The sequence below is a fragment of the Enoplosus armatus genome, chromosome 18, assembly GCF_043641665.1.
Source record: "Enoplosus armatus isolate fEnoArm2 chromosome 18, fEnoArm2.hap1, whole genome shotgun sequence".
NCBI classification, from domain to species: Eukaryota; Metazoa; Chordata; class Actinopteri; order Centrarchiformes; family Enoplosidae; genus Enoplosus; species Enoplosus armatus.
Window position 1 is genome coordinate 18549066 of NC_092197.1, and position 27213 is coordinate 18576278.

Here is a 27213-nt window from a genome sequence, read left to right on the forward strand (position 1 = left end):
ACTTGGGGAGTCGGAAAATTACAGAGCCAAGTTTAGCGAGAAGGTAACGTTAGCAGACATTAAATTTGAGTCAAAGTCAGTTTAAAAACGTTTTAGTAGTTAAGCTTAGTGCGGAATAACCGGAAATCTAAGCTATTTGCTAACGCTGTGTTTTGCTTTGTTATCTCATTGCCTGCCTTTTAAAGTTAAACGTCAGTTTGGAAATACCTTTGAATTATACATTTCCCTCTTTACTTTACAGATAAAAAGTAGACGGAGTAGACGTTTTAACAGCGGGGATGTCAGACGAACACACAGCTCCTGTCGGTGAACAGGCTGAGAGCTCACAGACAGAGGAAAACACTGAAGGTACACCTAGTAACGCCTAACTAAGTTGGCTAACGTTAGCTTAAAGGCTTTCAGATTCAGATCTCACATTTTTATTCACTCGAGACCATGTTAACCTTAACATTATACCCAGGTGGAACATATGACTAGTTACAGTACAACTAACTAGGAAACACAGCTCCTGTTGCAAGTGCTGAATTAAGTTAAAGTTTCAATTTTAAATGTAAGATAAGATGTGAACAGTTATAGTCATCATGACCCAGACTAAAAACAATGATTTATCATAAAGAGGTATAAGGTATGCACCTTTTTCAGGGGGAAATGCACGAGTAAATTCATTGATGACTGAAAGCTGCTGTCAAATGTTTCCTCCCTCACAGGACGTGATGCAGGAAACTCTGGGATGCAGCAGGAGGCTGAGGAGGCATCAAACACACAGCTCTTTGCAGAGGTGCACTACAAGTACGAGGAGCTTCGCTCCGGACCGTCCATCACGCCCGACTGTGAAATCCCAGAGGACCTCCTGCACCTCTCGTATCCTTCTCTGAAGATGTGTTTTATGCAAAACATTTCACGCCACAGTCCTTCTCCCGTTCTCTCATCAAACTCAGCAAATAGAGGCAAATAAACATGTATCACACGGACAATCCACTACACACCAAGAAATTAAGTAAATTAGATGGATTACATTAAAATGCTATACACAATATATAGATATAGACTATTCAGAATCAGAAATCAGAATCCGTGCAAGTATTGTGCAAGTATTTGCAGCCATTATGTGTATATTATTTAAGATATAAGTATAGGTATGTAGGTGTAAGTATGACTAATAAATACAATATATGTATACATGCACAGTGTCAGATATAATATATGTGCAGTATATGCACTATACACACACTAACAGTAGTATTACAGTACTATGAAATATGGAGAATAGAAATTGAAAAGAATGCTAAAACCTGATAATAACAACATAGTAGTCATATAGCATAAATATACAGTGGTAAAAATAATATAAACATGCATGTATATATGTTTGTAAACAAGCAATTTTTATTATCATTATTATTATAGGACCTTAATAAAAGATAAAAACATAATGAAATTATCCAAAGTAAATCTTGTATAAAGCTTCAGTGAATCTGATCTTGGACCTTAACTGCTCCTGCATTCAGTCACTCCTTCGGCTATGACAGCGGGCGCCGGGGGAACCTGCAGCTGCTGGACGACAGGACTCTGATCTTCGTGGCAGGCAACCTGCTCGTCCTGCTGGACGTGTCCACCAAGGAGCAGAGGCACCTGCGCTCCTGCGGTGGAGGAGGAATCGGCTCCGTTGCGGTAAGATGAGAAGGCAGACAAAACGACGTGTCACGTTGAGTGTTAGGAGTCACTCTGAGGCTCCAGGCTGTGACTGAGGGCAGGAAACACAGATGAGATTGGCCATCAGACAGATGAGTTCACGTTTACGTGAGTACGGCTTTGAAGTCGCGGTACTCAAGTAGCTGTTCGAGCATTTATACTTTGACTTTTAGAGGGAAATACTGCAGTATTCATTTGCCCGTTTTATTGGCAGAATGACAATGAGAACATAAATTATGATGTATTGTTAGATTATAAAGGCAAAAGAATATAGTTCATCACCCACGATGTTAAAGTTCTTCTTAATTAAAACAAAGTGCTAAATTACAGAAATACATTTGTATTGATTATGTAAAACATACAGTATTTCTATTGTTTACTTAGAGACCATAACAGAGTTTTTGCTTGTTTTAACCCATTTACTCAAAATCATACATGCTTTACATCACAGCTAAACATTTTGCAAACCATGGGGTGGCCTTTTTTTTTTTTCTTTTTAGCTTTTTGGATGTATTTTTCCTCACTGTTCCAGGCAGCCGTTGGTTTAAGTGCAGGCTGACTGGAACAATCTGCACCAGCACAAAATAATGTGGAATTTTGAGATAGACTGCATAACTCAAACAATTCTCCAGAGCACGCTAATAGATTTTCATATGTAAATGACTGGATTTATGGGAGAAAATAGAGTGTTGTCAGATTTGATTTGACTGGTTTGTGTGTGAATATCCTCCAGAGTATGCTCTGTGATCCCTCCCACAATGTGTGATGTGATGTGATATAATATTCAAATGATGATCTTAACTCATGACATACACTCGATTTACATGGATGTGGAGCAAAAATACATTACTGATGTATTTAAAAAAATGTTGTCTTCATTTCTTTGTGTGTGTGTGTGTGTGTGTGAAGGCACACCCTAGCAACAAGTACTTTGTTGTAGCCGAGAAGGGAAACCAGCCCAACATCATAGTCTATGAATATCCCTCGTTACGACTGCACCGCATCCTCAGAGGTAAACGGGACTGAGTTGTACCTTTTTTTTTTCAAATGTTATGTTTTACTGACACACGCGTTGTAACCTTCGCGCCTGTAGGCGGTACAGAGCGTGCGTACAGCTTTGTGGACTTCAACCGTGACGGGAACCTGCTGGCCAGCGTGGGGAGCGCCCCGGACTACATGCTGACGCTGTGGGATTGGAGGAGGGAGGAGGTCACGCTGAGCTGCAAGGCCATTTCGCAGGAGGTCTACCGGGTCAGCTTCTCCCCGTACAACCCGGGACTGCTGACATCATCCGGATCTGGACACATCAAGTAAAGGACATAGTAAATCCTCCTAAAACCCTGTAACCACCCCCCCCCCTAGTGGATTACCTGCAAATGCAGATGATGTCTAGTCTGGTAGAATGTGGTAAAATGCGACAAAGGTGAACATCAGGTATTTGTCATTTTTGGAAATGTGCTTATTTGTTGTCTTGCTGGAGAGGGTTGATATCTGTTATGTGTAAAGTGTAAAAACGCCAAGTTGTAATATAATGGGGGGTGGGGGGGGGGGGGGGGGGGCAGACTATTTCTTGGCCAGGACCAGTGACTTCCTGGAGTCTTGTTGTCTTGTTGTCTCCAGGAAATAGTCCAGTACGTAACCCCCTCCTTAAAACCACAATTATCACGGAAATGACTTCCGACACCAGAAGTTGAATTTGTTAATGTTTTCAAATAAGGTGAAAATACTTTCTCCTTCTCTCTGTCAGGTTCTGGAGAATGGCCAGCACATTCACAGGTCTTAAATTGCAAGGGCTTATGGGGCATTTTGGGAAAACTGCGGCGACTGATATTGAGGGCTACGTGGAGCTTCCTGATGGAAAGGTCTGTGCCCTGTTGTTCTAAACAGGTTGGGTTTGTGCGCAAGACAGGAAGGCCTGGCAGTGTACTGAGTAAGACTTAAAGGTCCCATATTGTGAGATCTCCATGTCTTGTTTGATTATAAAGCAGGTCTGGGTGCTGTATAAATACTGTGAAAGCATCAAAACACTGTGCCTTTAAACGAGCCGTCAGGACCTCTGTAAGGTTGCCTTCCTCCTGTCAGGTGGTGTCCGGCTCAGACTGGGGCAACTTGCTGCTGTGGGATGGGAACGCTATCAAGGTGGAGATTTGCCGCAAGGGGGGGCGGAACTGCCACGCCGGGACGGTCCTGCCGTTTGCCCTAGAATATGGACAGCTGATGACGGCTGGCTCAGATGGAGTGGTCCGGGTAAGATACTTACAGCTGACAACAATAACACAATCTCAAAAGGCTTCACTTTGAGAACGCGTCTGTCTGTCTCATTATACTGACACAGAGCTCTGTGGCCAAGACATTGTGCCCATTGGTTCAATCTCAAAAATATATTGATAATTCCGTAGTTTTTAGTTTTTAGCAAACAGGAGGAAATGGCGCATTTGTTGGGTGCTATTTTCAGTGGCGGATTAATACACATTTGGTGCATCAGTATTGGACTCAAAATTGTTGCCAAATAAAGTTCAAACACCACACAGAGAACAAGTTCCAATCCGAAGAGGCTCTGTATAGAACTTAAGTCATTTATGTTAAGTTAATTGAGTTAATTTACCCCCCCCCCCCCCCCCCCGCAGGGCTGGGACTTTGAGAGCATCGACACTGCCGACAGCAGCAGCGACAGCAGCCGGTTTGAGATAGAGCCCATGAACGAGATGGTAGTCGGGCACAATGTCTGCCTCTCCTCCGTGGTGAAGAGCTCCCTGCCCGACTCCTTCATCTGGTTCGCTCAGGTCAGAGGGCAAAGGGTCAAAGGTCACTAATTAAAACCTTTTTTTTTTTTTTTTTTTTTTTTTTTAAATACACCATCCAAACCTGACCTCTTTACTCTGTGGTCTCGTAGGATTCCAGCGGAGCCATCTGGAAACTGGACCTTTCGTTCACCTACACGGTGAGTCTCCTACACTGACACGTTGTCGTGTACGTTGTACTTATTTTAAATTCTCTGCCCAACCTTCACATTAATAAACCTATTTATTGAATGAAACTCAATAAATAGTAACTTTGCAGACCTAAATCTACTCAAAAAGCTAAATTTAAATCAACAAGTCTATTTTCCTTATAACCTTCAACAACCAATGATATCCCACCAGAAAGTCTCTCAGCCAATGGTCAGCCACTGTCCAGACTTCAGACATCTTTAACTGGACAGATTGTAATTAATTAGGACAAAGGTAGCTGATGAATGTTCTGTGTGTGCAGACTCCGGATCCAGAGTGCCTGTTTTCCTTCCACGCCGGGGCGATCCAGGGCCTGGACGTGTCGAGGAAATCCCACCTGATGGCCACGGCCGCTCTCGACCGTGAGTCCCATACATTTCCACATCGGCACGCATACTGTGCATGTTCGCAAACACACTGACACACACACACACACACACACACACACACATACACACACACACAAAGACACTATAACAGGTATTCTGTCTGTCCCTAATCTCCAGGTTCAGTCAAAGTCTTTGACTTTCTGGCAAAAAGAGAACTGACCACCAGTCGCTTCAATCAGGGTGCATCCGCTCTCAGCTGGGCTCCACCTTTAGTAAGTGTGTTGGTGCGAGAGTGTAGCGTGCTGCCACGCATGATGTGCACTGACAGAAAACTGACCTGGTGTGTTGTCTTTAGGTGAACCAGAGTGGAGGCTTACTGGTGACGGGCTTTGAGGACGGGGTGGTCCGCTTGCTGGAGCTGTACGACCCTCAGAGGCTGCGCGTGGTCACCGGGCGCAGCCCCAAGGGAGATGCCAAGCTGCGCCTCAAACAGGCCTTGAAACCCCACAATGCCCCTGTGACTGCTGTTGCGTTTGAGCGAAATGGGGAGATCTTAGCCACGGGGGTAAGAGGTTTCCCAGGAAAACTGTGTTTCTCCACGATGAGAGCCACAGCAAACAGCAGTTTGCCCAAATGTTTGTTTTACTTAAAAACACACTATGTTTAAGATGGGTTTTGAAATAGGCTTAAAGGTCTAAAGGAATACTCCACTTATCTTTTATCTTTTACTTTTTTTATATATATTCAGGAGGAAGTCTGCTTAAGAATAAGATCTCTTTTTTTTTTTTTTTTTTTACAAGAGAGACGTGAGAACAAATGACATATTCACAAGATCACAGCAAGACCAGTCATCACACGCGCAGACACACTCATTAAAACAACCACAAATATTATATTATCAACAAGTAAAGACTAATTTCTGTTCCTGTCATTCACCTTCATCTGACAGCTTTGAAAGATGAAGGGAATTAGCTTGGCAGAGAAACGATGACAAACTCTTTGGATTTCCTCGCCCTCAGCATCGTAACGTCTTTAAAATGCGCGTGGATTTCATTGGTCAAACGCAAGTTTCTGACAGCGACATTTTGACACAACGTTACGTTATTAGAGGCAATAAAAACCCAAGGATTTAACAACCTGCTTGGTTTTGTCTGAACATCTGAATTCACATAAATTCAGACTTTATGTGTGGACGCAGGGCGGAGAACTCATAGTCCGGATGCGTGCTTAATTGTATCAGTGGCAGAGATGTGGATTATGTGTTGTTAGTCCATAGTTTTGTTTATTCGTCTCACCTCTCTGACCTCTCACTGCCACCTTCCTGCTCAGAGCTCAGACAGCACTGTGTTCTTCTTCGCTGTCGGGGAGAAATACAACCCCATCGGCTTCGTCCACGTCCCCGGGCCGGTGCAGGCGCTGGAGTGGTCGCCTCATTCCCACGTGAGTCTGGCCTGCGACCCACTCGCACCCAAAATATCCCCGTGGCGGGAACGTCATTGATTCGACCGCTTTCTTTCATGATTTTACCCAGAGTGAAAACAGGCTGCTCATCCTGTGTCAGAGCGGCCACGTGGTCGAGGTGCAGAGTCCTGATCCGGAGGCCCACAAGCCGACCAAAACCTTCCAGCTGCCCGAGCTGCCCGGCAGATCTTTCAGGTTCAGGAGCATCAAATCTCGAATCAAGGTCTGGGCTTGGTCGCTCTTTAGCGTCATTCAACTATTTTTTCCTTTTCCGTTTTAGACCGTTTGTGTTTTAATTTGTGTGCTTGCGTATTACAGAGAGAGGAGGAAATCGCAAGACGTCAAGTCGTAAAGGAGAAGAAGAAGAAAGAGAGAGAGGAGAGGCAGCCGGACGCAGAGCAAGAGGAAGAAGAAGAGGAGGAGGAAGAGAAGGAGTTGCCCCCGATCTACATCCCAGACCCTCCAAGTCCTCTCTACTGTGGCTTCTACTCACAGCCTGGCCAGTTCTGGCTCTCCATGGTACACACACACACATATTTTGTATTTCTTGTCAATGCATAATTATATCTCAACAGTCAGATTACATCAATCAATCAATCAGCTGAAGTAGTCAACTTGCTGTGCTTATAAGTGATGAAATAAGCACATATCGAACAACTGAGTACATCAAAGGAAGCATTAGTCAGGCTGCGATGACACCTTCATAAATACACAATCATCAATGAGAGCTAGCGAATTTAAAAAGCAGTTCTCACGGAAAAAGTTGAAGAAACTGAGGGAGAATATTGACATTCGTGTGAGATGGTGGCCAGAGAGATGAGAGAAACATGAAGAGAGCCGGGGGAGGAAAATAATCTCAGTGGGAACAACTGGTTGTTCGATTGTACGATTATATAAAATCATGGCGTGCCAAAACACAGGCATTGTTTCGGTTCTATTATCAAACGCTACCCGGAAAAAAAACGTCATGGACTCCCTCTTCTGGGAGATGCAGAACATGAGAGGGTGAAGCTACATTACTGTATGATATTATATGATGTATATCAGCAAATTAAATGATGACTTTATACTCTTCTCTCTCCTGCAGGGAGGCTTTGACTCAGGCTTCTTGTATCACTGTAAGTTCTCTGAGAAGCAGGACCAGGATCCGGACCGGCGGCAGGATGAGCCCTTTGACTTCCTGCATGTCCTCAACGCGGACAGCGACCCCATTCGCTCCATCACCTTCAGGTAGCCAGAGGGCAAACTCACAAATCAGTATTTTTTTATATATCGACAGTTGGCTGAGCGTAATGTCGCTCGTACACTACCTGCCCAGCACCAAACAGCAGAAAGGAGTTGCTTGAGACCAAACCAGAGCTAAAAGGAGAGAGAATATTGGACACCAATGGGATGATATAGTAATGTTGCTCTGTGTCTGCTGGATGTAAAAAGGCAACTGTGTGCTTAAATGTTAGCCGTCATAACTTCATAAGGGCAGGGCTGTCTGCCTGTCAGCTAGCTTTTTTTTTTTTTAGCTAGTTTCTTTAAACTTTAGAGCACTATTACCAGTATAAAGTTTCCTCCCTGGTGTTTCGTAGCTCCAACAGGCAGCTGCTGCTCTGTGGCATGCACTCAGGCGCCATCAGGGTCTACCCTCTGCAGCCTGGCGACCACAGCCTCGCCTCCATGCAGGCCTGCTGGGCTCTCAGCGTCCACGACAACCAATACGGACACCTGCGGCACATCCGCTGTAGCCATGATGACCACTTTGTGCTGACGGCGGGAGATGACGGGAACATCTTCTCCTTCAGCCTGCTTCCTCCAGAAGAGCTACAGAAAGGCCTGCAGAGGAAGAGGGCCAGGGTTCCCTCACCCAGGGTTAGTCCACGTTTTATTCACATTTTCTATTGTCTTTTTAGCCAACAAGTCAATCTGTCCAGACTGAGGTCTCTCAACAACTATTGGATGGAATGCCATGAAATTTGAAATTTTGAGAGATTAGCTTTTTATTAGCTTTTAAAAAATGATCTGCTTTCAAACTGTAGTCAGACAATAGCTGATGGGTTCCGAGACTGCTGATCAGACTGCAAACAATGACCGGCACGCGGAAGAGAAAGTCTTGTTCCTGATGTCCGTTATCTTTATATCCACTGGCTACACTGGAAGCCCCCAAACACAAAACCAAGAGGCTAAATCGGGGGGGGGGGTGGCATTCTGACGTTAGCATTGAGCTCAAAGCACAGCTGGGCCTCAGAACAGCCTCACAGAGGATACCGGATGTCGTATGTTGTATACATTGTAAGGCCCTCTGAGGTCAACATCTGTTTTTTTTTTTAAATAGAAATCATCACATGGTTCAGAATTTTGGGTGGGCAAAAAAAGTCCACTGTTTATGGACATCTTGTTCACGCGTTATTCTAACAGGTGGGTCTTGAGAATGAGGCGTTAGCCCAGGACATCGAGGACCCAGCGGCCTACAGGTGAGTGTGAATAATCTGTTTAGGGACGATTTGGTCCTCCTCTTTTTCTCTGTCGCTCTGTTCTTGTCTCATTTTTTCTTCCTTTCTGTGTCTCCATTTAAGAAAGTGATGTGTACAGTAGAGAACCGTATTGTCTATATTTCATTCCTTATACTTTATTGGAATTTCTTACATTTGGCTACATCTATATTTAGGTGTCACTGTAACTATGACTATAACTAAAAGTCATACCCCCCCCCCCCCCCCCCCCGCCCCCCAGCATAGAGACGGCTAAGCAGAAGCTGGAGAAGGACCGCCTGCGCCGGGAGGCCGAGCTGAAGATTGTGGCGAAGAGGAAGAAGCTGGCTGAGCTCCAGAAGAAGTTCAAACGGCTGCTGAGCGACAACCAGAGTCTGCCAGAGCATGTTCGCCTGACACCTGTGGTACAGACACACACACACACACACACACACACACACACACACACACACACAACTGGGTCCTCCACTGTCATCTGGTGTGACAGTTCATGTGGTTTGCCATTGCAGCCATCGAAGGGTAAAGACCTGGTTTGTGTTTCAGGTGATGAGTCTCCACGTAATGAATGCATCATTTGTGTGGTGTGTGTGTGTGTGTGTGTGTGTGTGTGTGTGTGTGTGTAGGAGCTGCAGCTTGATCGGCGTTTTAGTGAGCAGGCAGAGAGGGTGAAGGCCCAGCGGGTGAGGGAGGTCAGAAAGCAGATGGCCTGGGAGGAGGAGCGCTGCAGCATAGCACTCAGCAAACTACAGGACTGGTACTCACTAAACACGCACACACACACACACTCACACACACACACATCCAATTCATAATAGTTGAAGATAGGTTGAAAAAAGCTCACTTGTTGTGTGACTGGCATGAATACAGTTCATAATTATTGATATTATCGTTTGTTTGGATGTTATTTTTCGCCGTTCTGAAATGTGTTTAGTGTTAAGACGTTGGTAAGTACGTTTTAGTTAGGGTTGGGGTTACATAAAGGTTTTTTGCCGTTGCAACACCTAAGAACAGAGGAGCAGACAAGTGAGATGTTTCCAGATGTTCTGACAGAGAAGCTCAGAGGGATTCACTGTTCACTGAGTGGAAGGTTGATAAACCCTCGTCCCTCCTTTGGAATCATGAGTTATTACAGATAATAAAAGACTGAATGTTTGTATTTGAGTTTAAATGTTCTACCTGTCTAAGGTTTTTGCGCCTGTAGGTAAAGAGTTAGGAGGTGAAGTCATCCAGCCTCCAGCCTGAAACCCTCACCTCTTGTCTCCTGTTTTCAGGTTCAGGGACTCCCTGGAGGCCAACGAGGTCACTGTGGTCGCCATCCGCACCGACCACAGAGTCTCCACCTACCGTCTGCCTGCGCTCACCGAGCCCTCAACCCAGCTCGGACACCAGAGCCGACCCGGCTGGCCCGACAGAGACGGAGCTGCTGCGCCAGGGCGCAGGAGATCCAGAGCCGAGCCCGCGAAAGAGAGCAGTAAATTAGAAGGTGGGAAAGTGTTTCTGTGTGTTTGTTTCACCCGTCAAAGACATGCCTGACCTGTCACCCGCGTGCGCTCTCCAGAGGAGGCGGTGCTGCGCCCCCCGGTGGCTCGTCCAGCTGGGATAAAGCTGGCGGATCGGCAGGTCGAGAGGCTCCGAAAGGCGGCGGAGAAAGCTGAGCAAGCTCGAGCCAAGATAGAGAAGAGGAAGCAGGAATGGGCCCAGCTGTGAGTGTCATGTCCAACAACGTCACCTCAGTAAATTACATTTACATGGCATTCTCCATTTTCTTTTATGCACATGCTGTTTCCTGTATTCATACTTACAACAAACGCAGTGCCGGACACTGGTGCAAAACTGTGATGCATTGTTGGTGTCCCAGTTACGCAGAGAAGCCAAACGAGGACTGCGAGGATCCGCAGGACGTGCAGGCCATCCGCGAAGCCAAAGAGAGCGTCGGAGACTTAAAACTGAAGTCGGCCAAAGACTTCACGGTGCCGAAACACCTGAGGATGAGCTCTGAGAGGAAGAGAGCCGAGCTCATAGGCCTGGAGGAAAATGTACCCACAGACACTTCCATACTCTAATACACATTTTAGCTCATTTACAGCGTGAACGTCTTCCGGTCTATTTTTACAGCAATGATTCTGGTCTGGATGGCTATGGATAATGTGTGATGGTGCCAATAACTCCCCAGTTCCAAGTCCTCCCTCGTGGATAACTGCTGCTTTTCTTTGTCTTATGTGACAGTTAATTGAATATGTATTTTGGTTTTGGACAGTTGGTCAGGCAAAACGAGCAATTTGATGACGTCACCGTGGCCTTTAAGAAATTGTGAAACTTTTTTCTGACATTTTATAGACCGATCAATTAACAACCACAAGTAATCAACCAATTAGTCCATAATAGCAATAACTGATTCATTGTTTGTGTCATTTATCAAGCAAAAGTGCCAAACATTGGACGGTTGGCCGGACAAACAAGAAAGAACAGATTCATTTAATGACTCCGTCCATCCCATCAGATCCGGGAGAAGCAGACTCAGATGAATGGACGGGTCGTGGCGTTGCGGGACTCCAAGGTTCGCCTGGTGTCTCAGTTGCGCGCTCAGGCTCAGCAGGTCCAGAGGGTCCAGCAGCGTCTGGCGGCCCACCTCCACCGCCGCCCACCAGCCCTGCCCGCCGTGCTGCCAGAGGAAACCCCGGAGAAGAGGCTGCGGTACAGCCGCGCCACCCTGGAGCGCTACCGGGTTCTGAGGGAACAGAGGTACTTGGGCCAGGTTTTAGTTTGATCCAAGACCAAGTCTAGACTCAGACTAAAGTAGATGTAAAAATGATTCTCAGCAGATCTATAGCAGTCATGTATCATCACTTATGACTGCTGTACATCTGCAGCAACCGGGTTCAGACTAAAGCCCAGGTTTGATCGTATGTTTTTAAAGGAATATATTGCCTTTCTTTTTTTCCATCTTCAAACAGGCTCCAGACGGTGGAGCAGGAGGAGCAGGAGGAGCAGGGGGGAGGCACGCGCTTACTGGAGCAGCTGGAGAAAGAGATGGAAGGAGAGGAGGGGAAGGAGGAAGAAGACGAAGAAGAGGAGGAGAGAGGAGAGGTTGGGGCTCCCGGCCTGTCAGCTTCATCTGTAACCAGAGAAGAAGAAGAAGAAGAAGAGGCAGCAGTGGAGGAAGGAGCAGGGCTGAGCGAGCTGGAGGAGGAGCTCCAGAGAGAGGAGGAGATCCGACTGCTGCACGAGCAGGACTCTCTGCTGGAGCAGGTCCCTTATTTCTTTCATTCAGCGACGGCCATCGCGCTTCATGAGATTCAATGCGTAATGAAAATATCTTGTCAATAATCCTCAGATGGAGAGTTCGGTGCGTCTGTTTGACGCCGAGCTCCTGCTGCTGCGTCACCAGAAGCTGCGCCTGGACTGGCAGCTGAAGCTGGCCGACCTCCGCCAGCTGACGCTCTACCAGGAGCTGCTGCTCCTCAAGGACTTGGAGAAGAGGGAGGGCCGCCTGCAGGAGAAGCTCAACGGATGCATTAAGGAGGAGAACAGCATCACGGTGGGAGACGGTGACCCTTCTCTAAAGTGTCCCGTAATGTTTAAGATACTTGTTTTACTTCCTCCGGGCAGCCTTTGGTTTCCATTCGATACTGGGCAGAATGTTTATCTTTTAGAAATGTCCTGACAGTTTCAGCGGTGGATAGTAACTAAAGTACATTTACTCAAGTGCTGTACTTAAGTACACTTCTGTGGTACTTGTACTTTACTTGAGTATTTCCATTGTCTGCTACTTCATACGTCTATTCCACTACAGGGAGGGAAATATAGCATGTTTTACTCCCACTACATTTATAGTTAGTGGTTACTTTGCAAGAGAAGAGCTTACAGGAAAACATATAATAATAAACGATGAGGCTCCTCGTCACGTTCCAGATGTCTGTGAGCTGTTAGCAGTTCCGCCTCTAAACTACCTACCAGTACATCATTTGCTGAAAACTAGCTCCACCTAAATGCTGCTTACACATTGTGTTTAGTTCAAATTTTGAGTTCAAGTAACACACACACACACACTGTTTGATTTGAAACTTGATAAACAGACTTGAGAACAGACCTGCGGCACTAAGCGCGTCTACACAGGCCACCTAACGTGACCCAAAGTGTATTTTTACACTTTCTCTTTCTCTCGTCTCTTTCTACCGTTTTACGCGTGTAACTATAGTGATTGTTGTGTTTGAACGCATCCTGCGTAGCCCCTCGGATCACTGTTAATAGCCACGTCCTCCCCCTCTCTTCCCCCGACAGAGTAAGCTGGAGGAGTGCAGTGAGCGGCTGCAACTGAAGCGGGGAGACATAGCCAAGCTGCAGGAGAGAGAGAGGGCTCTGACTGCCGCTTTCCAGGCCTCGCTGGGCCAAGAGAACAAGTTCGAAGAGTTTCTCACCAAAGTCTTCAAGAAGAAGATCAAACGTGCTAAGAAGAAGGAGCAGGCGGGAACCGGAGGTGAGGGGAAGGCCACGGTCGCGTGACGCTGTGTGATGCGTCAGCGTGCTCTTTATGATCCAAATGTGTGTCTGCAGAAGAGGAGGAGGCCAGTGATGAAGACTCCGATGAAGACGATGACTGGGATGATGATGATGATGATGATGATGATTATGACAGCGGCACAGAGGAGGGGGGAGCTGCTCTGGATGACAGTGTTTGCCCTCCAGGTCAGTATTGTGGTGGAAAAAACAGTAAAGTGTGAATTCTTACCAGTGTTGCATCACAGCACTTCATGTAAGGCCCTTCAGAACCGCCTGTACTGAACTGTGGTGCACTGGAAATAAGAATACTTTGACTTATCTAGCTTTGTAGGCTATTTGTGCGGTAATTACCTGACTTTGGTACGGGTGTTGAACTGAATTAGGTTCCACCATACCCGAGATCATCACCCTCTTAAGCTTGGGACAAACCGGAAGACTAGCTGAAACCTACAAAGACGGGACAAACCGCAGAGAAGTCCCGCGAGAGCGCCAATTGTCGCGCGTTCTTTCGCCAAAACAAACATGGACGCCAACCATCGGCCTGTTCTTATGTCGTGGACATTTGCGCCGAAAAAGGCCACAAAAGGAAGAAAAAAAAAAGGCACCGAGTTTGATCTTAAGATCCGGTCGCAGACATTATCTGTCACCACCAGCTACTTGATCTGTGCGTGTTGTGTTCCTGTTACAGGCCTTCCAATCTGGACTTCAGTGGGTCAAAACAGACACGTGGAAACCCTTCCTGAACCTGACATGCGTGAACTCATTTTAAACATTTTACATTTGCAACGAACACATTTACCGTTCACACATGAGATCCAGATGTATCTGCAGAAACGAACCTGAACAGACCCAAACAATACAGCACATGCTTTTTTTTTTTTTTTTTTTTTTTTTACAGCAATACACCAAAACACTCCCTGAGCTGAATGAACAGAATATGACCAGGCCAGACTCAGGTCCCGGGGTGGCTCTCTCACAACCCGTGAAGGCCTGTTGTTCCCATTACTGTTGCAACTAGCTAATGAGCAAAACTGTCAAATACAAACAAACATCGCTGGGGAAGAAACAACGTTCTGCACGTGTCTTTAGTCCATCTGCAAACACCAGACAGCGCACACCTGCTCTGATGTCATCAAAAAACACAACAGACTGGAGTCTTTCTGTCTGGGGGTGTCACTGTTGTGCCCAATGGTGCTCAAACTGTGCGGCGGGCCAAACTAATCTGATTCATGGGAGAACAAGAAGCAAATAGCAGTTCTCTGATGCTAGCTAGGCTATCAAGATTCACTTTAACTTTAAGTATGAATGTGTGTGTGTGTGTGTGTGTGTGTGTGTCTCAGGCTGTGAGCCAGAGCTGTTTGAGAACACACTGCAGCTGCGTGAGCGTCGGCTGGACCTGGAGGAGCTGCTGGCGGAGGAGAAGAAGAGTGCTGAAGCTCTGAAGAAGGAGTGCGACACCCTCGTCAAGAAGGTCCTACTCTGCCTTTCATCTTTCCGATGTGTTTCTGTTGCCGTGTGCTCACCATGTCACTCACATGCCAGTGTGTGTGTGTGTGTGTGTGTGTGTGCTTACTTCGGTTGGCTCTGCAGGAGAAATTGGTGAAGAGCAGTCTGAAGGCAGCAGACGACGACTTGGAGTTGGTCAACAGGGAGAAGCAGCAGAAGATGAACAAACTGGACGTGGTGGTTCCTCTCAGACTGAACCAGGTGAACAGCCGGAAAGATTTAAGCCCCAGTCTCTCTGTGGCACGTTTTTGGTGACCTCGGAAGACAGTTAGCAGTCAGCCAGCCAGACACAAACAAGCCCAAAGAAACCATGGACAGGTAAAAACCTGCAAACAGACCACCCGCACCTTTATTTCCAAGGAGAAGAGAAACGCCAGAAACCAGAGTAGTGGGACGGTGATTTCAGTGAAGTGGCCTGGGAGAGTCGTGCCATTATGAAAATGAACCATGAGAAAGGACATTTTTATTTTCAATAGAAATGAGCTAAATTCAAAATAACAGTCCACTTTACAATTTAGGGCCGCAAGGGACGATTATTTTCATCATCGATGAATCCTGTTGATTATTTTCTCGATTAAAAGATTCATTGTTTCTTCCGAAAAGTGTTCCAAATGCCCAGTTTGACACATTCGAATTGCTTGTTTTGTCCAACAAACAATCCAAAACCCAAAGGTTTTTTACTTTAACATCACAGAGGCTGCAAATATTCACATCTGAGAAGCTGGAAGCGGTGAATATTTGGCATTTCTGTTGAAATGACTAAAATGATTAATTGATTATTAAAAATAATAATAATAAAAGTTAGTAAAATACTAAATAGCCGATTCATTTCCTGTCGATCCTCGCAGCTCTATTGCAAATATGTTTTTGTTTTTTCTTTAATTTGAACATCAACAGTCAGTTTCGTGGTCATCATGGCAGTATTATGCTCGGGAGCACACAGAAAAGGATTGGTTAAATTCTTTTATTTTAATGTCGGCAGCCCTGGACTGCCATACCAATACTTTAGTGTAGTTCTTTAGGTACTGTAGAATTTTGACTTGAACCTTGTCCTCATTTTATCTTTCGTCTACCAGATTGAGTTTGTCTCTAACGGCTCGGTGCCGTCCGACCTGAGCCCAGCGTTGGTGCTGGACAGGGCGGAGTTGAGCCGGCTGCAGGAGCGCATCAGGCAGCTGCAGGAGGAGAAGAGCCAGCAGAGAGATCTGTACTGTCAGGCCCGCCAGCAGCACGTCAGGCTCATCAACGACCGCAAGGACATGGACGCCAGAATCCAGGGTACGAGCCACGCGGGCCCCCGACGCCCAGGGAGCCAAGAAGAGCTCGAGCTCCCGTCCAGCTCAACCTGAAAGTCGGAAGTGACATTGTTTGATACTGACGTGTGCGTTGGCGTGTGTCCGTGTGTGTTTTGGTGTAGAGCTGGAGAAGCAGTGCAACCAGCTGATGATGATGAAGTACGGGAGGCTGGTGGATCTGGAGGCTCTGCAGACGCTATCTGGGAACAGGACGCTGGAGGAGCTCAAGCAGGAAAAACTCCTCCGAGAAGCCGCGTACGCCAAGGAAATCAAACAGTGGGATGTACGCTGACCTGTGTGTGTGTGTGTGTGTGTGTGTTCTTTGGCAAGTGTGAGATCTGTTTCTGCTCTGGTCCTCTTTAAACTCAAAATGTCATTTTCTTTTAAAACAACTCAGATTGGAGTAAGAATTATTGATCTTTTTCTGGATTTGTGTGTGTGTGTGTGTGTGTGTGTGTGTGTGTGTGTGTGTGTGTGTGTGTGTGTGCGTGTGCGTGCGTGATATTCAGGCCAAGGTAGAAGAGGCGCGTCAGGCTCTGATGGAGGTGACCAGAAGTAACACAGAGCGTCTCCTCAGCATGACGAGCTTCTTGGACCAGAAGAAGGAGCTGGAGCAGAAACTCAACGCTAGGCAGAAGAAAATGGTCATTTCTGTGCATTCAATCCACGTATATATGTGATATCAATCAAAGCTGGGATCCGTAATGTTAATATATATATATATATATATATATTCAAGCGTATGGTTATGTTTGTTGAAAAGAAAGAAAGCTAGAACATTTATCGTTGTTCAACATTATAGCCCTGGTTGTATTGCACTTCCTTCAGCTTTTTTCAAGCCGATTCAGAGACGCAGCAGCCAGCAACCTTCCACAACAGTCGGTGACATTTGATGTCCTGGCCACTAGGGGGTAGAAAAACTCCAAAACTGTGTGTCCGGCTGTGTACTGCACGCCTTTTATAGACATCTCTTTGTGTGCGTCCAGGGCCGACAGTTCAAGGATTACAGGAGACGCGTGGACCAGGAGGAGATCCGGAGGCTCCGGGAGCTGGTGAAAACACAGTCGCAGCAGGCCGAGGCCCTCGAGAGAGAGATCGACCTCCTGTCCCGTAAAGGAGGCCACGTCCTGCCCCCCGGCCAGGCCCCGCTGCCCCCGCTCGCCCCCACAAACCGCACCCACGCCAGCAAAAGAGCCCTCCCCGGGCGTCCGTCCAAACAGCTCAAAGCACAAATGTCACCCAGCAGATGGGGAGAGAACTCTGCTCACTGATGAATTATTATTATTATTATTATTATTATTGTTTTTAAGATTAAATAAAAACTTCAGTTTGTTGACTCCTGGGTTTATTCATAATTCAAAGTCTTAAATGATGAGCGTGCTTGATTTTGTCTTCACTGAAAGCTACTGGTCTTTGGAGTGTGAGACCTTTTGAGATTTTTGACCCCCACGTGACCCCCTTCAGCTAATTAAAGCTGATGGAGACCTGTCTTTCACCAAACATTTAAATAGCACCAGGGTCGTTTACTTTCACTTTCAGGTTTCATATGTCCTTAGGAGGGAACGGTAAGAACTCGAGATGTTACAACTCCAGTTGTAGTGTCGGGGACCAAGCAGGCGAACAAACCTGACCTAACGAATGACACAAAAAGAGGGGTATATATACCCATAGGCCAGCCTACTCAAACACAAAAGGGGGGGGGGGGGGGGGGGGGGACATAACTCCATACTCCGTTTTTAAAGCTTTTAATGAACTGGGTACAGGTTGAATTATTGTTGTGACTCATCCCTATGCACTTGTGTATCCTGCATAGTTCCTCTGTTTGTCACATTTTTGTATTGTTGCTGTAATATGCCCCCCCCCCCCCCCCCCCCCCCCACTGTATGGACACTAATGGAGCAGCAGTTTGCCTTCTTTCACCAGGCATATCTGTATTTTGCTCCTGTCACTTTGTAAATGTGGTCAGAAAAGTGTAGTGAAGATATAATCATTATTCTGATAATCAATAGAGAGCACTGATTTATTTTCCTCCACATTATTAATTGCGCAATGAAATGAATCATGTACGGATTTACCACACATGTAATGTAGGTTTTACAGATGTGAACAAAGTCAGTCAACAAAGTTGTTTTTTTTAAGAGTAATCAAAGTATTGTGTGAGCATTCATTCTATAAACAAATTTAAAGCATATGACAGTATAACTTTCCCCTAAATCACAGATGAGTGCAGTGTTAATGTTGAACGCAGACGTGGAAACCAAACTAGGGAAGCAGAAGTGTCGTGAAAGGAGAAACATGTGGAAACACTGAAGAACAGTGTGAATGGTTTTCCGGTCATATATAATAATAATAATAATAATAATAATAAACTTTGTAGCTGTGTATTGAAAGGTATGCTATATAAATAAAGCGCTTTACAATAAAAAACGGAGCACATTAAAACCACAAAGAGAAAGAAAGAAACAAACTAAAAGCCATGAAAACTCCAAAGTCCGGGAGCCCCGACTGCAAAGACTCTGTCACCTTTTAGGAATCAGTCTGGACCCTTGGAACAAGGAGCGACGCGTCCGTGGACATCAGGGGGCGGGAGGGGACATAAGGCAATAAAATAAATAACTTGGGGCGAGGCACACACACCCAGCCGTTGGAGACGTTCGTCAGTCAACACTTTGATGTCCATTAGACGGACGAAAACACGACGACAACACGGGCCGACCGAGCTTCAGAAATTCTTGCCACAACGTGAAAGAAATCTGGGAAACGAAACCGAGTAACTCATTATTTTGGGAAAGTTTCTCATCATAATATCAAAATGACTTACAGGATCCATCACATTGGCAGACATGGTCTCCCATAGCTATGACACAGCTGCTGCAAACTGTAGTAAATGCTAAGAGGACTGAGTCAGCACATTGACCTTTCATCTTTACAGGATAGAGTCGACCTGGAGCGTGGAAGACTCCGGTTGTTTTTGTCCACTTGTATGTGTCACGTGTTCGCGCTCATGCTCGTGCAGTAAACATGACTACGACCAAAGTTCAAACTGCACCTTTCCCTTTTTGTTAATCACCAGTTAACGACGGCTGACACGCTGCAGGTACTGGACGCAAGCGTGACACGCAGAAACACGTGTGCAGATGTTTTTACACCCACGTGTCCTGCAACGTTACCGTGAGCTGTCTGAATCACTGATGCCTGCATTTGGAAGGCAGCGCAATTTGCGCAGTAGGAGCGCCACGGAATGCTTCTCCACGAGAAGCCCACTTCCTAAGTAAGAGGTCATCCTGAAGGAAATACCCCTGCCGAACTTTTCCTACCCGAGGTGTCCCTCAGAGACTGGTCAGTGGCACTTTTCCAAAACAGACTGTAGCCACAGCTTTTTCTGAGTCAGTGACTGTCACAGCCTCTTATAGGAAGGAATTAAAGACTGAAGATAGAGGTTATTGCCCCATTTTTTCTCTCTATGACAAAGGCTCCAGTGTAAATGGGCAACCGACACCTGGTGTTTCTAACCCCTCCTCTCTCTGGAATAAAGCACAACCTGAAAACCACTCCCTCTTGGCCAGGGCTTCGTTATTCACAAACACAGTCAGTGGTGAAATAGCGCAGCAAGTAGATCAGCTCGACCGGGGAAAACTCTGCTGTTCGATCTGTCTGGATCTACTGAAGGATCCAGTGACTATTCTGTATCAGAATCCACTGGGAGGATCAGAAGAAAAACTACAACTGTCCTCAGTGCAGGCACTTTCCTGGCTAAAAACACCATGTTAAGAGATTCAGCTCCAGCCGATCGCTGCTATGCCGGACCTGGGGATGTGGCCTGTGATTCCTGCACCGACAGAAAGCGGAAAGCGTCCAAGTCCTGCCTGCAGTGTCTGGTCTCTTACTGTGAGCAGCACCTCCAGCCTCACTACGAATCCCCCGCCTTTAAAAAACACAAGCTGGTCGACCCCTCCAAGAAGCTTCAGGAGAACATCTGCACTCGTCACAATGAGGTGATGAAGATTTTCTGCCGCACCGATAAGCGCTGCATCTGTTATCTGTGCTCCATGGATGAACACAAAGGCCACGACACGGTTTCAGCTGCAGCAGAATGGACCGAGAGGCGGAAGGAGCTCGGGGTGAGTCGGCAAAAGATCCAGCAGAGAATCCAGGACAGAGAGAAAGACGTGGGGGTGCTCCGGCAGGAGGTGGAGGCGATCAACCGCTCCGCTGATAAAGCAGTGAGGGACAGCGAGAAGATGTCCACCAAGCTAGTCCGTCTCATTGAGAAAAGAAGCTCTGGTGTAAAGAGTAAGATCAGATCCCAGCAGGAGAGTGAAGCGGGTCGAGCCACAGAGCTTCAGAGGAAGTTGGAGCGGGAGCTCGCTGAGCTGAGGGGGAGGGACGCTGATCTGGAGAAGCTCTCGCACACAGACGATCAAATCCAGTTTCTCAACAATTCCGTCTCGCTGTCACGTCCCATTAAATCTACCATTTTCCCCAAGATCAACAGCGGCCCTTTGCGATACTTTGAGGATGCGACAGCAGCTGTGTCAGAGGCCGCCGACAAACTCAAGGACAGTTGTGGAAAGGAATGGGAAAAGATCTTGATGACGGTGACCGAAGTGGATGTTTTACTGCCACAAGACCCCAAGACGAAAGCGGAACTTTCCCAATATGCAGTCCACAAGAATCACTTCCAGCTGGATCCGAACACAGCAAACGGGCAGGTGGTGTTATCTGAAGAGAACAGGAAAGCGGCCTCAGTGAATCATCACCTGTTCCCCTCCAGTCACCCGGACAGGTTCATGTCCAGGTCTCAGGTCCTGAGCAGAAAAGGTCTGACTGGACGTTGTTACTGGGAAGTGCAGTGGAGTGGATTAGGAGTTTCAGTGGCAGTCGCATATAAGGATATCGACAGAACGGGAGATGACAGTGTATTTGGAAACAACGACAAGTCTTGGGTATTACAGTGTTTGGCAAAAGGTAATTACAATTTCATACACAACCGTAAAAAAACGTTCATCCCAGGCCCTCAGTCCTCCAGAGTAGGAGTGTTCCTGGATCACAGGGCAGGCATTCTGTCATTCTACGACGTCTCCGAAACTACCACCCGCCTCCACAAAGTCCAGACCACATTCACTCAGCCGCTCTTTGCAGGACTTGGCGTTTACTATTATGGATCTACAGCCGAGTTTTGCGACGTCGAGTAGACAAGAGTCAGAGTGGAAACGGCGAGTGTCGCTTTGCCAGTGTGTTCAGAAAAGTGCAGTTAAGTTTTATTATCACTTGTTTTTTTGGTTTTTTTTTATGGCTGTACCATCAATCATTATTCATGATTCAAAAAATGGATTCTTTTCCTGTTTTTTGTGTATAAAGTGAATTTTTTTTTTTTTAAAGAAATGTACTGATTGGATATGTGAACGCTGGTCCATCAATAAAGTTGTCTTCCAAGAAAGAATGACGTATTGCTTGTTTGCTCTGTGCCTCTGGGTGGAGTCCCCGGCAACATGTTTCAACAGAGAGTATTCAGTTCCCTGTGTGAAGTTTCCGTGACAGTGTTACATGACTCCGACACACTGGAGGGTGTTCGGAAAGGCCAAACTCGTAATAAAAAAAAATACATTTAATGACATATTGTCTTTTGTTAGGTTTTGTTAAGTGATGAGTGGGCTCTCTTAAACCCAGCAAACCTGACCGCCGCGCTCAGAATGGGCTGTCACAACTAACAGAAAATGACTTTTTAACTTCTATGTACGACATTACACCCCACTTTCACCACTTTAGTCATATTTTGTTGTCAATAATAATCACCTCTAATACACCGCAGTTTTATTAACGGCTTGTTGTTTGACAGGTTGCTCTGGGCAGTGGCCCTTCCTGAGTTCCAAACGCTCCACTACTGCCCCCTACTGGACAGGATCCAGCACTGTTTACCATGGACGAACAGGATGCTAATCCCAGGAAAAAGAAAAGTTCATTTTTACTTTCTACAAGATGTCGGAACCCTGATGTTGGGTGGTATGGGTCTGGCTCGCAGTCGGTGTTCCAGTTCACGCCAGAGGTGTTGGATGGGGTTGAGGTCTCTGAGGGCTCTGTGCAGGTTCAGTCAAGTTCTTCCACGCCATGTTGAAACGCAACACAAAACTTCTGCTACAAAGTTGGAAGCACGCTGTTGTCTGATATATTGTATGGTGCATTATCAAGATTTCCCTTTATTGGAAACCAACAGGATAAACAGACCTGACCAAGACTACACTGAAGTATGTGGACTGGGCTGACCATATACTTTTAGCATTTAGTAGTGTATTTCATCAAACTGAGGCGAATGGTGACAAATGTCCATCGCAGTTTCCCCGGGGGGCCCAAGGTGACGTCTTCAAATGTCTCCTTTTGTCTGTCCACAAGCCAAAGATACTCAATTCACAACCATATACAGTGGAGTAGAGCGGCAACACATTTGGACATTTAAATTTAAAGATGAATCATCCAACTTGAAGTGTTGTTGTTGTTGTTGTTGTTGTTATTTCTTCACTGAAATGACGGGCGACAGTCTCAAGTCTCTGCAAGTTGATTTTACCACTGTGCTTAAAGAAAGGCCTCATCGAGTTCAAGTTATTTTTTAAAAAAAGGAAAAATGCCGTTGCATAGCTCCGGCTTCCAGCTGCTTTTCCTTGTCGTACACGGCAGCGAATTAAATATCTAAATGTCTTGAATGTATTTGGGTTTTGGACAATTTGGAGACATCACCTTGGGTTATGGGAAATTGTGACGGGCCTTTTTCCACTCTTTTCTGACACTTCAAAGACCAAACAATGAATCGAGAAAAGAATTGATCATGAAAACAACGCGTGGTTGTGGCTCTAACACAGATACCACAACAAACGGACTCCTTAAGTCGAGAGGAATATGAGCAGTTTCTATCAACAAAACCTGGTTTTCTTTTGAACAAAATGATGCTGTCTCGTCACAGAATAAACTACACGTTCTGGCTCCAGCGTTTCTGTTTCGTGTCTTTGTGAATCGAGTGTCTTGGGGTGTACTCATGGACACTTGTCTCTCTTTGGCAGATTATTCATTCATAGAAGTGAACTGTCGCAGCTCTGGTCTTACCACAATACAGCTGTACAAGAGCTTTGCCTAAATGTATTAATTCAACAAAATTAGGATTTAAAGAAGGAGAAATCGAATCAAGACTAACAGACCGGACATTTAATGTCATCTTTTGGTATCAGACACTTATCAGCTGGTACAAACAAAGTGTTTAGGTTTGATACCCAGTCCTGCTTAGAAAGTAAGAGAATAGTAAAGAAGCGAAAACGAGCAAAACTCAAGGTCCATTTGCTCTGTCCGACAGCAGGAAGAGAACCGATAGTGGTCTCTAAACTGTCCCCCTCCACCCTCCGCGTCCTCTCACAGAGCGGCCAGCTCCTGCAGCAGCATCTCCTTCTCCTGCTGCAGCTCCACGATGCTCTGCTTGTTCTGCTCCAGCCGGTCCTCCAGCCACTGCAGCAGCGGTCCGCTCACCGCCGACATCTGGCTGCACAGGTTCTTGGTGAACACCGAGCCGTTGTGGATCTTGGTGACGGGGTCCAGGTGCGCCAGGCTGTGGATCTTGCGGTAGGTGTCCTGCTCCTCCTGGCACAGGATCCGCGGCAGCTCCACGGCCGACTCCAGGCACACCTTGCCGATGGCTTCGCGGGGCACGACGTGGATGGGGATCTCCACCCGCTCGTACTCGGAGCCCTTCTGCGCCTGCACGGACTGGAAGCAGGTGTACAGCACCCGGCCCGTCTTGGTGTTTTTGTCCTCGATGAAGCAGGAGAAGATGAGGCCCACGAAGCACTGGTCCAGCATCTGGTACATGGCCTGGGTCCTCACGTCGACGTGGGAGGGCCACACGGTGATGTGCGGGTGGGAGTGGTACCAGCCGACCACCCGCATCGGCCTGCCGGTGATGTCGGCCAGCCTCTCCGCCTCCGTGGAGGCCGCCGACAGCTGCTCCGGGGAGATCTCCACCCGGTCCTTCCTCTTGTCCGAGCGGCGGAGGATGATGACGGAGTGGATGTGGACGATCCGGGTGGTCTCCACCTCCCCAATGCACAGACCCATCACCTCCTCTTTCTCCGTGCTCAGCGCGTGATTCATGCACACCAGAAAGGCGTCTGACTCCAGGTGAACGGCGCTCACTGCCATAATGTCCGACGAGTTACGTCCTCTAACCGGTGCGAAGACGAAAACATTAAACACCAGCCGGAGCTGCGCTTCACTTCCGTGTTCTGAAGTGCTGCAGCAAAACATGTCCGTGTTGGTGCGGCCGGGCTCTTACATCGACAAAGGTTCCGCTTCTTCTCTGGCGGGACTACAAACCAATATTAAAGTAGTGTGTAACGGCAAAAACAAATAAAGAAACAAACAAAGGTTCAGCTTATTTTTCGAGTATTATTATTATTTTTTAAATGTAATCGATGTAACAGGACCTTATTCTTGCTATGTTTCCATGTTATGTGTATTTAAACACATTTATCATGAGGTTATCTTAATAGATTCTCCCTGAATCCACACATTCCAATATAATGCATAAATAAATAAATAAATACATAGATTAATCAATCAAAATACTGGCCATTTTTTTGGGGGGCAATTTAAGTTTGTGTTCTTCTTTTCAAGATTTAAATATCGTGTGTTCAAATACACAACAGCACTTCAAAATGAAAAACGCTTATTGCCAAAGAATTTTGTTGTTGAATGAATGAATGAATGAATTAAAGTAGTAGCTTTTATGAACAAAAACATGACAAAGTGGAAGAAATTCTAAATGGAGCAACTAAATCAAACGGTTGTCAGCTTCAAAACTTGTGTTCATAATTATGGTAATTAAGTACATAACACTTAATTGCTTCTGCAATTATTAAGTAAGTGGTAATAAAAAATACCTTTGCTTGTAGAGGAGCAACTAATTCCCCTAAATCAGTGTAGTTTGTTGGTTGAACATAATTTCATTAGAAGTTGTCATAACTCAAAAAAAGATGCAAACCGTCGCGTTAATTTTTGTTGTTGAGCCAGCTATTATTATCATTATTGTTTTTATTAGTAAAGCCAAGTGTCAGAATGTCAACAAAACTGTTTATGTTGTGGTAATTTGAACTTCTGTTTGGTTGTATAACAATGCATCATTGTTATAGTGTTTTGTATGTAAACTTTACAGCTGTCCATTTGCCTCTGACACAGGGAAGTAGAAGTATAAAGTTGGCTAAATAAGATGTAAGTCCTCAAGTGAAGTACAAGCACCTCAAAACTGTACTGAAGCAAAACAAAACTTGAACTCACGATTTCCAGGCAGCCAGTTTGCTTTTCGTTGTTGACGTTTTTTTTATAATGGTTAATGTCATGGTAAGGGATGCCAAATTGAGTGAGGTCATGATATTTGTACACAATGATCATATACCCAGATTTATATGAAAACAAAATCACAAAAAAATTGACTTAATCAAAAATGAAAGTGCAAATGTTCACAGAAAATAAAGGCACACAATAAGTAATAGTTAAACATGTTAAATTATTTACAGAAGCTAATACTTTTGGAATGTAGTAAAAAAAAAAAAAATTTAATGTGGAGAAAGACAGCAACTCTGAACCTTCATTGATGGAATATAGTGAGTCTCTGCAAACATTGGACTGAATCACATCTGTACTAATAAGTGTGTCTTGACAGACTGTAAATGCATCCGTAAATGAATGGTTGATTTCCTTTTCAAAATGTACTGGAACTAAACATTACGCACGCCACATTTCATAAGCAAACATGGTGGAGAAAGACATCAACCAGGTTTTTTTTAAACACTCCCATTACTTGTAAATCCAAAAGTTGCCGCATGTTCCCAAAGGAGGAAGGGCAGCTGCTGTATCCAAACATTGCAAAACTCCCCTACAGTTGAGAAAATGGTTATACAAGTCTGGCTTATAGTTCCTGAATCAAATGATAAATGGCATAGTCAGATCAAATAAAAAGAAAAAGCAATGCTTGTTCGTAGCTTAAATTGAAATCGAAACGCCAATCACTGAATCATGACGCAAGTTGATTCTCTGTGAAGCTATTGACTCACAGCCCTGCACTCACTGCCTCTTAACTTCCATCTACTTAAAGAACTCAGCAGCAGGTCCATTACCTTGTGAACCAAAAACGCCAATCCCCTGATAGAGCGGCTGAGTGAATGTGGTCTGGACTCTGTGGAGGAGAGTCATGGTTTCAGAGACGCTGTAGAATGACAGAATGCCTGCCACGTGATCCAGGTACACTCCGATTTTGGAGGACTGAGGGCCCGGGATAAAACTGCCAACACGGTTATGTCTGAATTCCCAGTTGTTGTTGAAGCACTCTCCAATGCCCAAGACTTGTCATCATTTCCAAATCCACTTTCATATCCTGTTCTGCTGATATCCTTGTATGCGACCGCTACTGAAACTTCACATCTGCTCCTCTCCACCTCCCATTAGTGATGTCTGCTCAGAATCTCTCTGCTCAGGACCTAGAACATGTCAGTAAATTTGTCTGTATTACTAGTGTGTTTGCTGAGTTTGGATCCAGTGTGATTTGACACAACATTGCAATAATTCATCTCTGGTCTTGGGCTCTGCCTGTGGCAGTAAATCATCCACTCCGGTCTCTGTCAGTGAGATCTTACACCATACCTCACTAAGAATGTCCGTCCTCGGACACAGCTGCCGTCACATCCTTAAAGTACAGCAGAGGGCGGATTTTGATGCCAGGTGAGTCTGTAGATTCGCTAAGACATGACAGCGAGGGGTAGTTGTGTAGAGCCTGGGTGTGGTCCTCTGTGCGTGAGAGCTGCTCCAGCTCAGTGTCTTTCCTCCTCAGTTTGGTGATCTCCTGCTGCAGCTTCCCCTGAAGGTCTTTAGCCCGACGCACTCACCCCGAGCTCTACCTGCCTCTCGGTCCATTCTGCTAAGGCTAAGA

The 27213-nt window shown here is 45.8% G+C and overlaps 2 protein-coding genes across 2 annotated transcripts; one reads left to right on the top strand and one right to left on the bottom strand.

Annotated features, from left to right (window-relative positions):
* Positions 1-278: 278 nt before the first annotated feature.
* Positions 279-21543, top strand: LOC139301675 (cilia- and flagella-associated protein 44). Its single transcript, XM_070925117.1, is given in 38 exon segments — positions 279-348; positions 708-861; positions 1509-1671; positions 2602-2704; positions 2786-3002; positions 3440-3554; positions 3775-3939; positions 4320-4475; positions 4586-4633; positions 4945-5044; positions 5189-5283; positions 5367-5576; positions 6341-6451; positions 6543-6695; positions 6791-6991; positions 7560-7702; positions 8053-8332; positions 8879-8934; positions 9194-9356; positions 9576-9706; positions 10224-10435; positions 10511-10655; positions 10811-10988; positions 11453-11694; positions 11907-12201; positions 12287-12490; positions 13234-13429; positions 13507-13638; positions 14793-14923; positions 15043-15159; positions 16035-16236; positions 16376-16536; positions 16763-16897; positions 17240-17446; positions 17448-17515; positions 19820-19936; positions 19938-19994; positions 19996-21543. Coding segments are annotated over 38 exon segments (7086 nt in total). The 3' UTR covers positions 21449-21543.
* Positions 21544-23432: 1889 nt separating this feature from the next.
* On the bottom strand, positions 23433-24499 carry brcc3 (BRCA1/BRCA2-containing complex, subunit 3). Its single transcript, XM_070925000.1, has one exon. The coding sequence runs from the start codon at positions 24429-24431 to the stop codon at positions 23649-23651; it is 783 nt and encodes a 260-aa protein (XP_070781101.1). The 5' UTR covers positions 24432-24499; the 3' UTR covers positions 23433-23648.
* Positions 24500-27213: the final 2714 nt, after the last annotated feature.

Coding starts and splice junctions, on each gene's coding strand:
- brcc3 (XM_070925000.1), bottom strand. CDS start 24,431: ATGGCAGTGAGCGCCGTTCACCTGGAGTCAGACGCCTTTCTGGTGTGC.